At 38.2% G+C, this 17,029-nt stretch overlaps 1 protein-coding gene across 3 annotated transcripts in view; it reads left to right on the top strand.

Moving 5' to 3' along the window:
- The window catches only part of LOC136767682 (polyamine-modulated factor 1-binding protein 1), a 115,414-nt gene extending 98,821 nt beyond the window's left edge, over positions 1-16,593 (top strand). For all 3 annotated transcript variants that reach the window (XM_066721647.1, XM_066721640.1, XM_066721631.1), the window contains 2 exons: positions 1,395-1,497; positions 15,657-16,593. In XM_066721647.1, the coding sequence (XP_066577744.1) occupies positions 1,395-1,497; positions 15,657-16,145 (592 nt within the window). In that variant the 3' untranslated portion in view covers positions 16,146-16,593. The remainder of the gene's footprint in view (positions 1-1,394; positions 1,498-15,656) is intronic.
- Positions 16,594-17,029: the final 436 nt, after the last annotated feature.

Here is a 17,029-nt window from a genome sequence, read left to right as displayed (position 1 = left end):
GCTTTTTTTATCAACATATCTTGAATATAATAATGGCAATGAAGAATGTTTAAGTTAATAAAAGAAGCAACATTGTTAACATCAACTCACTTTATTAGCCCTCATGAAGATGTCCTCATTCTTTTCCTAGACCTGAGTTTTCAGATGTATTGAAATAAAAAGGAAAAATATGAATTAATGGGCACTATTTAAAAGTACATTCCATCAACTTGTCATACAAATTCTCTCTGTTATTTTATTTAAATCTTCATAATGGGCTCATATCATCTTGCATTTCATTGTTTTAACTTATTACTAATAGGGAAGAAAGTTTGTGTTTGGAAGTGGAATTCATTAGGCTAGTAATGAATATGCAGTTCAAGCATGATAGACTTTATTTCCATACTTAAATATAGTTGCTTTGAGTTTCCCTTTACAAGAAAATTAATGTTAAAGTTGATTAATACGCAGTAAAAAGCAGAGCTTGTTGATCCAGCATTTAGAAAATAACAAAGCATTTAGAAATATGAATGACAAATGTTCTTTCTTACTGGATATGTTTGTTTGTGTATATTTGTGTCATTTGTATTTAAAATTAGACATTTGTGATTTGTAGGCTTTGTTTTTTTAAACTTTGTTTTTGGAGTCTTTGTTGACTAATTTAAATGTAAACATTCCTTCTCATTTAATAGTAGAGATTGGGTCTTTGGGTTGATTTTATTGTTCTCTCTTGGACACACGCACACACCCCATCCTATCTTTCCTTCCTAATGTATTTTCCCTTGTTTTCTCCCAAATTTAAAATACCCTAATTTTTTTTTAAGCTTAGCTTCAATAAACTACCTTGAGTGAAGAGATATTATGTTCAAAAGACCTTCTTTGATCTCACTGGACATTGAGATCTTCTTTGTGTCTATTGAGTCTCATGTTGAGAAGTCTCTAAAGGGTCTCCCTGGCATTTATTTAGTGTAGGTTACAGTGGTGCTGTGAGGTTAAACTATATGAGTTAATTTCCACTTCTCCAGGTCAATGAAGGTAGAGCTTTCCATGGTCCTATTCCAAATCCAATGTCTTCTCCAAATATTTGCTTGTATTAAACATGAGGATGTTACAGAAAACATTTACACATGTGAATTTCACCAGGAAATCAAGTTTGAGTTCAGACTCCACAAATGACCTCACCAAAGTGTGTCTTCAGATCACTCCCAAATGCTAAAACCAAAGTTGGAATAGTTTTGTCCTATGGGAGATATGTTGTCTCTAACGTGAAAACAAATACATGTGTAAATAAATTAATGAAAATGGTTGTTTTGTGTTTTATGAGTTTGTAGGTAGAATGAATGTACTTTAGAAATGCATCTATTTACTTCAATTCACTTTAATTTTAATATTTTTGTTTTTGTTTTTTTTATAAGGAATGACAAGGAGATTATTGTTGCACAGACCTTATCAGCTCTTGAAGAAATGCAGACCAGGTTAAAGGCCAACATGGAGTCCATTCACCTTTTCAACCAGCAGGTAATCTCAAGCAGGGAATTGTCCAGTGTTTGACCTCAGAACACTGCAAAGGACTTCAAGATTATTATACATTTCAAAGAGACAACAATAGCCCTTTGTAGGTCAGATACCAACACATTGTATCTGGAACAAAACAACAATAGAATATATTTTTTACTAAAGACGGTTGGTTCAAGAAAACAAAGGATGGAGCTCCACCTAGAGAAGCTAGTCTGTTTATATTTGACAGCAATTGGAAGTGATATGCTGTAATAAAAACTTGAAGCTTCCAGCCAAACTATGTATCAGATGGGTTGAATTCTTCTCTACTCTTAAATTCAATAGGAACCCTTGTACTTTTCTTGGCAGTGTGCAATGTAAATGTCAACAAATCTCTGAGCTGTTACATGTGCCAGAAGACTTTGCCACATTAGCTGTACATGATATTTGATTCTGAAGTTTTTGACACACTCATTGTCAGTGCTCTGTTTTTCCAAAGAATGTCATAATTAATGCTTCGTTTTCCTCTAAACCTAACTTACCAGAGTATATAATTTATCTACCCTGTGGAAGGGGGGTTGAAACATGCATATACCAGCAGTTATTTGCTTGCTTTTGTAAAAGGAATAAGTGCATTGAACCTTCAGAATGGCCTAAATTTTGATGCAGATATAACACAATTTTCATTCCGTGTCACAATAGGCCTTTGTCTATAGAAAATGATAGAACTATACAGTGATAGTGACTGATCACAGAGTGAAACCCCAGGAGCATAAAGCCGCTATAAAAAGCACGAGGAGGAAGTCATTATGCTGTTGAGGGAATAAGAAAGTGAAGTCGGAGACTTGTGAAATATTCTCATTATAGGTCATCTCAGTAATTATCTGACACCTACAGATGAAGTCACTTCTTAATCAAAAGAATGAATCATTACTGATATTGATTCAGACTAAGATGTTTGAAATAATGACTCCACTAACTCAAGTAAAATTTAGAGGTAATTTCAGCAACTTCTGTGCTGACGTTTCAGTCTAAATAATAATGAAATGTCTTACTTCATTTCAGTATAATGGTAAGAAAATGACCATGGCAGTTTGAGCTAAATTGCCCTTGCTTAATCTGCATATATTGCTGGTCTTGAATAAAGTCAGATAGAATTTAGGTTTCTAATTTTTTCACTACCCATTTTTAACACAGTGTAATTGTCATTCAGTTATAAAAGAAATGTGGTGTATTTGAACAAAAATAATAATATATACAATTATATGTGTATGTGTATTTATATATACACACATATAAATACACACACACGTATAATTGTATATATTATTATTATTTGTGTATATACACTCACCTAAAGGATTATTAGGAACACCATACTAATACTGTGTTTGACCCCCTTTCGCCTTCAGAACTGCCTTAATTCTACGTGGCATTGATTCAACAAGGTGCTGAAAGCATTCTTTAGAAATGTTGGCCCATATTGATAGGATAGGATCTTGCAGTTGATGGAGATTTGTGGGATGCACATCCAGGGAATGAAGCTCCCGTTCCACCACATCCCAAAGATGCTCTATTGGGTTGAGATCTGGTGACTGTGGGGGCCAGTTTAGTACAGTGAACTCATTGTCATGTTCAAGAAACCAATTTGAAATGATTCGACCTTTGTGACATGGTGCATTATCCTGCTGGAAGTAGCCATCAGAGGATGGGTACATGGTGGTCATAAAGGGATGGACATGGTCAGAAACAATGCTCAGGTAGGCCGTGGCATTTAAACGATGCCCAATGGCACTAAGGGGCCTAAAGTGTGCCAAGAAAACATCCCCCACACCATTACACCACCACCACCTGCCTGCACAGTGGTAACAAGGCATGATGGATCCATGTTCTCATTCTGTTTACGCCAAATTCTGACTCTACCATCTGAATGTCTCAACAGAAATCGAGACTCATCAGACCAGGAAACATTTTTCCAGTCTTCAACTGTCCAATTTTGGTGAACTTGTGCAAATTGTAGCCTCTTTTTCCTATTTGTAGTGGAGATGAGTGGTACCCGGTGGGGTCTTCTGCTGTTGTAGCCCATCCGCCTCAAGGTTGTACGTGTTGTGGCTTCACAAATGCTTTGCTGCATACCTCGGTTGTAACGAGTGGTTATTTCAGTCAAAGTTGCTCTTCTATCAGCTTGAATCAGTCGGCCCATTCTCCTCTGACCTCTAGCATCAACAAGGCATTTTCGCCCACAGGACTGCCGCATACTGGATGTTTTTCCCTTTTCACACCATTCTTTGTAAACCCTAGAAATGGTTGTGCGTGAAAATCCCAGTAACTGAGCAGATTGTGAAATACTCAGACCGGCCCGTCTGGCACCAACAACCATGCCACGCTCAAAATTGCTTAAATCACCTTTCTTTCCCATTCAGACATTCAGTTTGGAGTTCAGGAGATTGTCTTGACCAGGACCACACCCCTAAATGCATTGAAGCAACTGCCATGTGATTGGTTGGTTAGATAATTGCATTAATGAGAAATTGAACAGGTGTTCCTAATAATCCTTTAGGTGAGTGTGTATATATATATATATATATGGGGAGGCCTTCATCCAGCAGTGGATTGGTATAGGCTTATGATGATGGTGATTATTTATTTATATTCTTTTAATATTTAATTCTATAAATATACATTTATACAATACATGTAAATTATGTACATTTATCAAACATTTATTGACACCTTGGTATTTAATAGAGATCATGATTAGATAATTTTAAATATTCAGTTTTAATGTATGTTTTAATATCTGTATTTTTGTATCAATAATATATCTGTTATGTAGTTACATTTGTTTCTAAACAGATTATTAAAAAGCAATGAAGGATTGATTACTTGTATAGCATTTATTTTCAGTGTATTCATGAAATTATAAATATCTACAATTGGTTTTGCTTTTCAGATATACAGGATAGATATTATTATTTCATATTTTGATTTATCTGAAAATATAGAATCTACACCAATATGTTCTTTAATTTAATAATAATCACATCATGTATCAGTTAGTAATGATTGTGAAATGATACTTCACCATTTCTGAACATGCAAGGAAACAAACAAAATATGTCAAGATATTATAAAGTAATGCACATACATATCGTCTCTTGTGTTACATAGCAACACTGGTCATACCCTTTTACTTGCATGATAGACTTCATTTGAAGTTTCACTTTTTTGTTAGTTTGTTATGTTTACATTTATACTTCAGTTTACAGCACAAATCATAAAGGGTTTTTTATGTTAAGAAAAATACTTCAAAAGAAATCCTCCTTAAAAGTGACGATACTTGGACTTTTCAAACTTTTTTGAGATTATAAACAAGTATTTCCTTCTGTTTTTGTCATACAATTCTAATCAAAGTATCTCAGATTTTCAAGAGTTGTCACTAGCTTTCAAATGGATGGTTTGTTCTTTCCAAATACCTGTCTCTCAACAGCAGTATCTTCTGTCTTCCTACCACTTAAGCTGCCAAAGTTAAAGGAGAAGATACATTATTTGTTGTGATAGGTAGCCAAATAAGTGTGTAGTTATTAATAACTCTTTACTGAACAAATAAACTATTTAAAATGAAAACATATAATTTTGGGGGTTAGTAAGTAAGTGAACACTGATGGAAATATGTCTAATGCCTGAAAGGCATAATTTTTCTTCCATGCTTTGGATTGTGTGTAATTCATAAAAAGGTACCATTCATGCCTGGTGTAGGCGTATTAGTTTCATTTAAAAGTATTTCCCATGAGTGCTGATTTAATAGCATTTTTAAGAAAATATACCATAGATTTCCAGCACAAGCAAATGAGCATCGCTACTGTGAAGAATCTTAAAAAATAAATCGGTGCATTCTGAGTTGGCTTTGATGCAGTCGTGTTTCCCTGCATTTTCCAATCATTTAGTCTATAAAAGAATTATGATATTTTTTGAGATGTAATTGTTATATTAATATAGTTTTTATGTTATTGATTATTTAACTATTGGCATTATTATTGCATGACAGTGATAATAAGGATTTTCCTTTTAAGTTATTGCACAAATGTGAATTAAGTAATAGTTGGTCAAAGTACCTTTGAGGTTTGGATGCAATGCAGTCAAACGTTATCAGTTTAGGGGTGTCTGTAGTGATACTGTATACCAGCAGTTCTAACCGAACATGATCACTTAAACTCAGCTTGAATTGAAAACGATAGGTTATTATCATAGCCCCGGTTCCCTGAAAAAGAAAGACAGCCATTACCTAATGTGAAGAGCCTTCTGACCTGCCTATCAGTGAAGACATGTACCAAAGCTGCCCAATAGGGGGCCTACTGTCAGGAGGAAGACCCGTACCTGGCATCTGTGAAAAGTCTTCTCCTGACTGCAGCTCCCTGCCATTTCTTCATCAGGAAGGTCGTCCGGTCGAGCAACCCCTGAAGAGTAATATCTGTCTGTCTTTTTCAGGGAACCGGGGTTATGCTAATAACCTATCTTTCCCTTTCAAATTGAAAGGGAAGACTATGCCAGAGCTGTCGCGAGTACTTACACCTGACTAAGCCTAAACCCATAATGACAAGGATAGCAGAGCCACACGGCACCTGAGGGCTAGGAGTTTGAAGTACCTGGGAGCCCAAGCTTGGACGCAGCTGGTCCGCCACATTGATGTGGTAGAACCTTGTGAAGGTCTGTTGACCGGACCAGGTCGCAGCATTGGACAGTTCTTGCAGTGTGGCACCGTGAAAGAGAGCCCACAACGTGGCTTATCCCCTCGTTTTGTGTGCTGAAATTTGTTCAGGCATGGGAACATTAGCAGTCTCGTAGGTGAGCCGGATCGAGTCCATCCCCAAGTGTGCCAGTTGCTGTTTCGAAACCGCCCTCCTTCTGGTGTTGGAACCGTAGCAGACAAACAGCTGGTTGGATTTACGGCTCTGCGCAGTCCTCCGCATATAGCACCTCAAAGCCCGGCAGTGTGTGTCTAGTCTGCGGTCCTCACCCGATGTATGTTGAGGGGGATGGAAAGACTCCAGGACAATAGGTTGTTTATATGGAACGCCGACACGACCTTGGGCAGGGAAGGCCTGGTTCGTCCTCAGAGTGACTCTGTCGTTGCTTCCCGAGAAGATCACACAGGCTTTATCCACAGACAAGGCATGAATTTCACCAGTTCTCCTTGCCGACGTTATCGCTACCAGGAAAGCTACCTTGAGCTAGAGGAAGCGGAACTCCGTTGTGGAAATGGTCTCAAATGGTCTCAGTCCTTTCAGCACTAATTCCAAGTCCCAGGCTGGAATTGAGTCCTTTATCGGTGGTCTCAAGCATCTTGTACCCTTCAGAAACTGGATCGCCAGGAAATGTGCTCCTGGTGAAACATTGTCTATTTTTCATGGCAAGTTGAGATGGCAGCCAGATAAACTTTCAACGTGGATGCAGATTTCCCGTCTTCAAGCAGCTGTTGCAGGAAGCACAGGATTGTCGATATGGGGCACGACACAGGATCCACACGTCTCTCTAGACACCAGTTCTGGAAAGCTGACTACTTGTAAGTATATTGGGCCCTGGTGGAGGGGGCCCTGGCTGACTGCAGCATTTCAGTCTGCAGGGAGAACCACAGAGGACAGTGGGTCGTTGCCTGTGTAGCAAAGAGTTCGACCCGAGCTCGTCCCGGCCTCTTCCAGATCTGCTCCACCACCTGAGGATTCAGTCTCCACTCTGTCTGGGCCTCCCCTGAAGAGAATGTCCACCACTGTATTGGACACACCCAGCAGGTGTATTGCCCGTATGGAGCGGAGATTGTCTAGCCTGTTGGAGATCACCATATTTGGACGCTTCGCCTGCATCAACCACAGATGGTGTCTGACTGCTACCATAGCTGCAAGGGATCTCCCCATGGCCTTTGTCCCTTATCGCAGTAAGTCAGTCATGTAAGCATTGACCAGCTCCATTTCCTCCACATCTGCCATAGACTGGCGTTCCCTCAGGCCAGGTGACCCATGTATAGAATCAGAATGGCCTGTGCGTTATTGGCCCGGACCGCTGAAGCCGCCGCAGAATAAGCTTTCTTCAGCATAGCGTCTGTGGTTCTGCATTTTGTATTAAGGCAAAGTGGTTCTTTGCCTAATATTGCATTCATCTGCACCAGCCTGGACACCGGGTCCCCTATCGGTGGGAAAGATCCCAGTCCTTTCTTTTCCGCCCCCGCCGTTGCATACATGGCATCTGTCTGCCTAGAAGTCGCAGGAGCAGAAGCCGGCTGGCTCCACATGGATTGCACAATGTCCATTTAATGGTCAAAGACGGGAAGGGTCTCCACAGGTTTAGCAGTTTTCTCTCTCACAAACCAATTTTTCGGAACCTCTTCCTGGGGCGACCACGGGATATCCACTGCCATAGCCGCACATCTCATCAGAGCCTTAAACTCCATTCTCGGCCCCTGAAAGTGCTCCAACACCGAACTCACTGCCTCGGTCTCCTCTGTGAAAGATGTAGGATCCGATATGTCCGAGCGCGATGCCACATTGGACAGCGCTTCTTCCGGTGGCAGTGGTAACCGTGGTGGCAGCTGTGGGAGGTGGTGAGCGTCCTCTTCCGGCGGAAGTTGCGCCACCACAGTGTTTAGTATCTGTTGCTGGGAGTCCAGCCTTTGTCTCATCTTCCCGAACTGCTTAAGCAGTGTTTGCAATCCCTTCCGCTTCCTGTCTCCTGCGGCGTGGGGGAGTCCGCGGAGCAGAGCGTCTAGATGATCCGGAGTGGGAGCGTCTCGCTCTCGGGGACCTTTGTCTGGGGGAGCGCGCCTGCGAGGAGGCGGAGAGGGGGAGACAGACTGCACCCTCACTGGTAAAGCTCGTGAGGATGATGAGCACCACCTGTTCTGCCTCCGCGGAGAGATACTCTCAGGGGGTCCGCGCAAGAGCCAAGCCCACAGAAGAGCGACGCATGGTCTCCGTAAATGCTGCACAGTGTACACAGCCCCCTTCTCCCGTCAGTGCGTTCTGGGCATGCTCCTTGCCCAGACAGCGCACGCATTGGTCATGTTCATCGTCTGAGGGCAGCTTGCCCTGGCACCCGGAACAGCGGTGGAACGCACGAAGGTCAACGGATGTGGTTGAGCAGTCGACAATTCCGTCGAGGTCGACAAGGGATGGACAAGGATTGGAATTCCACAATTGATGTCGACAGAGAGCTCGAGGGATCAATAGAGTTGGTCAATATCGACAGGAGGGTCGAGGGATTGACAAGGTTGGTCGAAGTCGATGTGTTGGTCAAGGTCGACAGAGTTGGTTTGTTGAGCGCTGTTTTCGACGTGTCAAGTGGTCTAATGTCCACTGACAGGTCGAGACAATCCAGAGGAATAGAGCGGGGTGGTCGGCTGACCAGCCGCGGGGAGGCTGCTCCAGTGAAGTAGTCTCCTTCCTCTTTCCTCTCCTTACGCCACTCGAATCTGTAAAAGAAGAATTAATGGTAAATCATGCAACAGATCTCAGTGGAGGGACCGAGGCCAGCACCGATCGAAACTCCCACCACACACTTACCTCCGAAGAGAAGCAGTAATAATAATAAAAAGACCGTAGTCCGAGCTCCGAAGAGTGAAAAATTTGAATAATACTGCAAGCTAAATATTGAACCGAACTCTGAAGAGCAGGTGAGCACACTTCTCAAAACTTTAAAGTGATCGCAAGCGAAACGCAATAAGTACAATCACAGTCAGGTCAAAGAAGAAATGGCAGGGAGCTGCAGTCAGGAGGAGACTTTTCACAGATGCCAGGGCCCCTATTGGGCAGCTTTGGTACATGCTTTGGAATATGGAATGGAATATAGGTGGTAGAAAACCTGGACAATTTAAGTTCACAAAGTTGTACTCTTTCAATTTATAATGTCACAAATGTTTTTCTTGGTGCAAGCAAAACATTCAAGTACAACTACAGTGACTCTTAAACCAACAGTAAATGGATCCTTTAAATATTTCAGGCAAAAACAGCAAACCATATATAAACTGTTACATTTGTTAACATGTTAGGGCAGGCTTGTTTTATTGTGCTAAGAATCAAAATTAAAAATATATGCCAGCTGGTTAGATAGACTGACAGTTTAAATGTTTTGTTTTGCAGATCAGGCAAACAGAAAACACATTTTGAAAGCATACTTTCAGTGTTGTTCAATGGCAGAAAGACAGTGACAGCGACTGGTTTCTTTGTTGTAAACCAGCAGGCAGATAGGGTTCAGCAAAGTCCACCGCATCCCTCACCTCTGCTCACATGATGAGGTTTGTTCCCTTTAGGCAACACAGGGTGATTGCTTTAATGCTTTTATCCCATCTAGGTAATCAGAATACAATATGACGAAGCTTGTTTAAGATCAGCGTGAATATATGAAAATGTCATTAGCAATGTTACAATTAAGTAATGCAGAATACTTTTTATAAGATGTATAAAATGTGAATGTCCTTAAGAATACAAAGTTAATTAAATGGAAATTTCTATTAAGCCATTCCCAAGCAAATGGTGCTGACAGTATCAGTGTAGGGAAGAGAGAGTGGGTGTAGACATTTGCATTTAGAGGACAGTGGTCTATCTTAAAGTAAGCATCAAAGACATGTTTTTATTATTATTCTGCACCTCACCTAAGTCAGTAGTACACTGGATATATATATATATATATATATATATATATATATATATATATATATATATATAAAACAATAATATCAAGACATTTCATTTGATTGCTTATTTTCATTACAGAATCTGTTAAAAATGTTAATGCAATCTCCTGGCAGTAGTAGATATGAGATGGTAAGGCAAGTACATTTTGTCCATGCCGTGCTGTTGTATATAAATGGATTGTAGAACAGTTGCCCTGCAGTAGTGTAACAATTCTAAAGAAGAATGTACCTGTTTCCTGCATTCATTTATTTATTCACAGTATTTTTCTCTAATAAGCATATTTTGTATATGCTGGATACAGAGATTTTTTCTAATTAAAACTAGTTGTACTAAAACAGTGCTGAATCTAAAAAAAAATCTAATAACCCTTTGTAGCATGAGTTATAAATGCTGCCCCTTTCAGCGTGAGGGAGATTTTTTCAGAAGCTTAACTTCTCTTCTTCAGACATTTAGTGTATAGCGTTTCTACAAACATATAAGTGTAGAATATAATAATAACTGCGTATGTGTATTTAAATGATCACTAAACAAAATACACACTCAATAAACATGTATTGATTACATTTAAATGACTAGAAAGATTGATAGAATACACTTTTTCAGAATCGCACAGCAATAAACATACCAGTAGAACAAGTGCAAACAAGACAGAAAGATACACTGACATTGTTCACCCATATGTGGACATGTTGAAGGTCATATTCAATTATAATAATGTGAAATTCCTTAAGTTCAAGATGTACCAGTACATCAATACCCATTTGTACCCAGGAAGCAGTCAAAGTACCAGTACTTCCATATGTTCCAAAGGGTTAACAATATTTAACGATATTATTTTTCTATATTATTTCTATTTATGCTAGTACTATTTTTTTAAATAGCTCATTTATGGTGGTGTCTAGTATATTTATTTACATTTGATTCAAAAGTTTAGTACTGTATTATGTTAGTGCAAAATGGGATTGTACACCCCATGTTTTAGCACCATCCTTACACCTCTGTATTATACCACGGTGTACACTGGTGCCAGATGAGCTCTTTGACCGAAGAAACTGCAGACGTCTGTCTATTACATAGTAGTTATGTTATGTCACTTTAAAAGAAAAAGAAAAAAGTATTTTAATAATAATGTGTTGCATGTTTCTTTAGTGTTCGTATCGGCTCAGAGAAGGAGGGCAGTGTGGTTCCAGGAAGTCTGTTTTATATTATATGAATATTATGCTTCAGTGGCATTGCTTCACTGTGCTCTGTTGACCACAAAGAGAGTTGTGTGCTTCTACTGATGCGCTTTGACCTAAAACCTACAACTTCACTTACAACTGTACATTGCAAGTCATTAAAAATGGTTTATCTTACTTCAGAGCTAGCAAAAATATCCTTATTACTGAAATAACTATTGCTGCACTGTTTTTGTATCAACATTTCTTCCAGCAAATTCCAGTTAAAATATGTTACTTGCTTCCCACAAAGTCAGAATGTTGCTGTCTAGAAACCTTTACATAACTGGCAAATTGGCCTAATCAGCTATCTCTAATATGTGCTTTAGCTATGATTAAGGTGTAGATGTATCTTGAGAACTTATGTATTTTTTTCCCTGTACTGGGCACCCCGAATTTAAAAACGAAAGTTGAACACTGATGCGTCCGCATTTCTAAAGCTTTCAGCGTAAATATAAAATACAACTCAAAAGGTGCACCTTTAGTAAAGAACAATATAGGTGTGGAAAGAGAAGCGTTTGCATTATACCTGTTAGCATTATAGCTGGGGTAGCTGTCCACCCAGCATCATGGAAATGAAGAGGAACAGCAAAGGCTGATATATAAATAAGCCATGCGTTGAGGTTTTGTGCCATTTCCACGGAAAAGTCCTGAAATTGTGCTTTTCATGTGCAGAGAGCATTTCCATGAGATAAGCTTGGCCAGGAAATTCAGAAATTCAGGTGGCCAGGTTACATCTTGTTTCAAGGAAACTATTTAATGCACAGAAATGTATGTAATGTATCAATTCTATAATCAGCGTGTTTAACCTGTGTTTTAAGCCCCATATTTGACCCCATCCATGTGTGTGGCAGTTGTTTTGAGGGGTTGGCACTGATGTGATTTTCTAAAGCTGTTATCCCAAACGTGCACACACATCAGCATTCCACGTGTAAATAACTGTACATGTAAACTACAACAATGAAAGCTTGGCATTGAGGTGTCGGGTATATTAACTGAATATATTATATGTGACTAAAAAAATTGACTATTAAATAATTAAATTCCTTTTGCGACTAGAAATATGATTCTCTCTTGGCAGAACCCAGCAAGATTTACCATAAACAACTCCCTTATCTGACTTGGCACTCTGAATATGCAAATCACATACATTTTTAGAGTAAACCCGTTAAATCACGATACATATTATTTAAGACAAGCAAAATTAATTATCTTTTAATTCTAACTATTATTTAACGGATTAATCTGTTGCAATCAGCCTCTACAAGACAGAGAGCTCCACACATTGAGTTATTCACTAATAAATGTTGTTTAACATACATGAAAGAGAAAGATGAGTAAATAAAAACAAAGACTCAGAAACCACGTATCAGTGCACATCAGTATCACTATAGATAACGCTACATCAATCAAAATATGAATGAGGAACTTAAGGTTATATCCAGTTACAATGCTAATGTTGGGCAAGGCTTAATTGTAACCTTGTTACTTACAGTTTCTTACGGCGTCTTTATCAGTTTCTACCGAAAAAATTATAAATTACGTCCCAGATAGGTATGTATTTCCAAGAAAGGGATCTGCTATTTTAGTTTTTTACTGTCGTATAGTATAATGTAAGTAATCTTATTTGGGAATAATGTATTGTATCATTTTACATATTGGAAAACCATTCATTAGGCGCAAAGTGTGCAGAATTACACTTCATATCCCGTCCATCAGGTGGTTATGAGCTACAATGACTAGATGGGCATTTTGGACATCTACATCCCATGGATATTCCTTAGAGGGGTTTATCACTTTTAAATGTGTTAAAATTAATTCCTAGTGTTTTGAGGTGTTGTTCTGGTGTGCAAATGTTTAGAATATTGGCCAGTGTGTTTTGAGGAATGCATACCTGGCTTTTTCTGTCCCACAAATTGCTAGGCTTTATGATCTCAGCATTAGGTCTCTTAGTATGGGAATATAAGAGAAAAATAAGGATAAGATATATATTTGTCCATGTGTCTACAGCTATACATATAACATTTAGTTATTTGTATCCCTTAACCCTAATGTGATTTGTACCAATTACTACTTTAGTTTTATGGTTACCCTTCCAAAAGATGGCCCCATACACTTAGCTGAGCACCTTGAATTGATGATTCACTGTTTTGTTGCAGTCGAGCGCAACTATTTAAGTCTATTTAAAAAAAAATATATATATATATATATATATATATATATATATATATATTTGTTTGTTTGTTTGTCTCATCTGTGTATTCATTTTACTTTACATATAAGTCATTGGTATAGGTTGTTATCTTGTTACTGCATGTTTTTATAGCTAAGAAATTTAATATTTGAAGTTTTAACTCTGGATTTCAACTACATCCCACAGACAAAGGTAATTTTCCCAGATTTGTATTTTTTCAGTGAAGTTCAATCACACAAGCTGGCAAGTTTAAAGATCTTAATACTAAGATTCCCAATCATTTGATTTTCTCTAAAAGAAGACGTATAACGACTAGTTTCACTGGCCATAATTAGCACTAATAATGGATTACCTATTCTGAAGGTGGCTTTAGATAGGTCAGGATTAGAGGTAATCAGCAACTGTGGAATGAGCCATAAGCTAAGATTAATGTAGAGAAAGCAGCTGCAAGACTTCTAAGCAATAGATGATTATCTAGGAAATCAAAAATGCTTTTTAAACTATCTTGTCCTTTAATTCTTTTAAATGGGGGTTGCCGGTGGAACAGGAGACTGTCTGGCAGTGGGATGTGACTCGATCGTGCCTTGACTTTCTGCAGCCTTGTTGCACATGTTGTGACACAGCTCTGGAAAATTTCCCTGTAGACATGTCTGTCCATAAAATCATTTATGAACTGTCGCTTCCCCAAAACCTGATGAGCACATGTTATTGAGGTTGTTTTTGCATTTATTTCAACATGGGCTGCAATGTCAGGGGTCTAGGATTTGGGGATGGGGGAATCTTGTGAACATAAGAGTTTTTTATGATTCCTGGCATTGCCATGTTTCCTTAGTGAGCCACAAACCGATGTGAGCACTACTCACACAGCTTTTATCCTTGTCCAGCTGATTTGTCAGGCATACCGCTTTCCCACAGCTACTTGGCCACCCTAGGGTGCTAAGATACATTCATTTTTCATGACCATTTATAGTACTATATCAACCAGTGGTTATTGTAGCCTTTTGGGAGTAACCACTCAAAGAAAGTGTGGCTCGTCATCTACCAGAATAAATAAGCAGCCTAGATTTCTTTAAATATAGTTTAAGTTAAAAATAAAATAAGTGGTCCATGCAGTGACTTTGTAACGTCTATATAACTTTCTTTTAATTGCTGTATTTTTTGCGGTTAGTGGGAAAGACACCAAGTGACTCCACACAAAATGTAATTATAGTTCAAAAATAAATTATAATTGTTTGGTCTTTGTTTTCCTAATGCAGTATGTTTTAAATGACCTGAAGGGCTGATTTAATTTATTGCACTTTAAGCACGATGTGTTTGTCCAGAGTGTCAATATATGTTTTGGAACAGTTCTGTTTTATAATTGTCTGTGCATATTTCTGTTTATATGATATGAAAAAACGTTGTTTTTTCTGTATAAATTATGGCACATTGCATGTCTATACCTTCATATTGTGTTGAAATGCAATAACAAAACTGCAGCACATAGAATCCATTACATTTCTGGGTTTTTGTATCAATATGGGTCAGACCGACTCTGTTCAAAACAAAGCAAACCAAAACAAAAAAAGCTGATTGCATCATGTAATGGGTGTTCATGAATGGTTAAGAAATGTCACACTCATTACTGATGTGTATTTATAACATGCAGTCATCATTGCTGGCTGTGTTTCACTCCTCAGAACATTGCATTTTAAATGGGAGATGTTGTCACTTTCTGAGCTGAACATTTTATAGGACGGAGGGTGAAGGATTTATTATTGCTGTTGTTAGTCGCAGTAATAGTTGTCAAGAAATAAATAATTATAATAGTTATAGTAGTGTGTTAGTAGTGCAGTATTTACAGTATATGAAATAAAAATGCCAAATCCCCTGTGATAAATTCTGCTTTTGATCATATCATTTCTAATAATAACCAGCAGGGTTCTGATGACATAAAACCAGGTCATTAGCTCTTTAAATATTGCCTTGCTCCCCTTAGAGGACCTATGCAAACAACTAAATTAGGGTAACTGTGCTATAATTCTGTACTTACATCGTAATGTTTTTAACCTACTGGTCTTTCCTTTTAAAAAAAAAAATCTACAGGTTGACACGCTGAGCAAGGAGAATTTAAATCAGAGGAAACTACTGGAAAAAGAACAAGCTAAACGTAAACAGCTTGAGCTCCAGTTAAAGACTTGCAATCAGACCTCTCTCTCCCCCAGGGCCCCACTAGAGACGAGACAAGAGCAGAGACATCATCTTAGCTGGCTTCAGCCCCCCCATAAAGATGCAAGGTCCTCTGACCCAGATGCCATTTCACATTTATACCCTGTGCTTGAACAAGAGCCCTTCAGGACCTCTGAAAGGGAAAGAACAGAAACTTTAACAAGAAGGCATCTTGAAGAACCGTGGCAAAGAGACTCGCTAGATAAATCATACTGGATTCAGCGAGTTGGAGAGCTCTCTGCACAGCTACAAGAAAGTACAGAATACTGGTCAGAAAAAATGAATGAGCTTACTGTGGAAATAGAGCAAGTACGCTCTGGTTCAACTAACAGAAAACCAGGAGTCTCTGAAAGGGATCTTATTTAATGGAGATACATTGGGAGGAAGAAATTAAACATAAATAGAAACATATATACATACTTGTTGTATTGTTTTTACTAATGGTAATAATTGTTTTTTTAGAACTGTTTCATAGATTAAAAAGTGTATAATGAATGGTTCAGACTGTTTGATTTGAAAACTATCATTGTTGTGAAACTGATGTGATTTGTGTCTGTGTTTTTGCAAAGGATTGAAAACATTTCATCTCAATCATTTTATGAAGGGTTGTATGTCTGTTGTATTCCCGTACTTATTTCAAAAGATGAATTTTCAAACACATGTTTAATTTATCACAGTAGTTATTGGTCAGTGACATGTATTTTCCTACAGTATATGCATTAAAATGCCTGGGGCCATAGTGTCTACAGGAAATTAGCTGTCATCTCTATCCAGTGATTCTGTGTTCTCATAAATAAAAAAGAGGGTGAATCACCTTCTGTGTTTGTCATCCATGCTGATAATGTCTTTTTCATTTACATTGTGCTCTTACACTTCCATTGTGCATTGTTATTGTAAAAGCCCTGTATTTACTAGCATGTTTAATTAATAAATAACAATCTGGTAAAAATGTTGGGTGCAATTGATACCATGTGCATTAACAAGATGTATATTCACTTTTTGGGGGGAATTAAAATAATCCACTATAATTTACTGATATATATATATATATATATATATATATATATATATATATATAAATATAAATGTATAAACCACTCATACATTCCTCAGAATTAATATGTATGTCTGCAGTCTGCAGATGACTAACACGAGTTTTAGAAGAACAGTACAGAAGATGACAAGGTAATGCACACAATGAAAATGGGCAGTGTTGGCTAAATAAAGAGACTGAGCTTTTAACTTGAAAA

Source organism: Amia ocellicauda, chromosome 2 (genome assembly GCF_036373705.1).
Source record: "Amia ocellicauda isolate fAmiCal2 chromosome 2, fAmiCal2.hap1, whole genome shotgun sequence".
NCBI classification, from domain to species: domain Eukaryota; kingdom Metazoa; phylum Chordata; class Actinopteri; order Amiiformes; family Amiidae; genus Amia; species Amia ocellicauda.
This window is presented reverse-complemented; position numbering and strand designations above follow the sequence as displayed.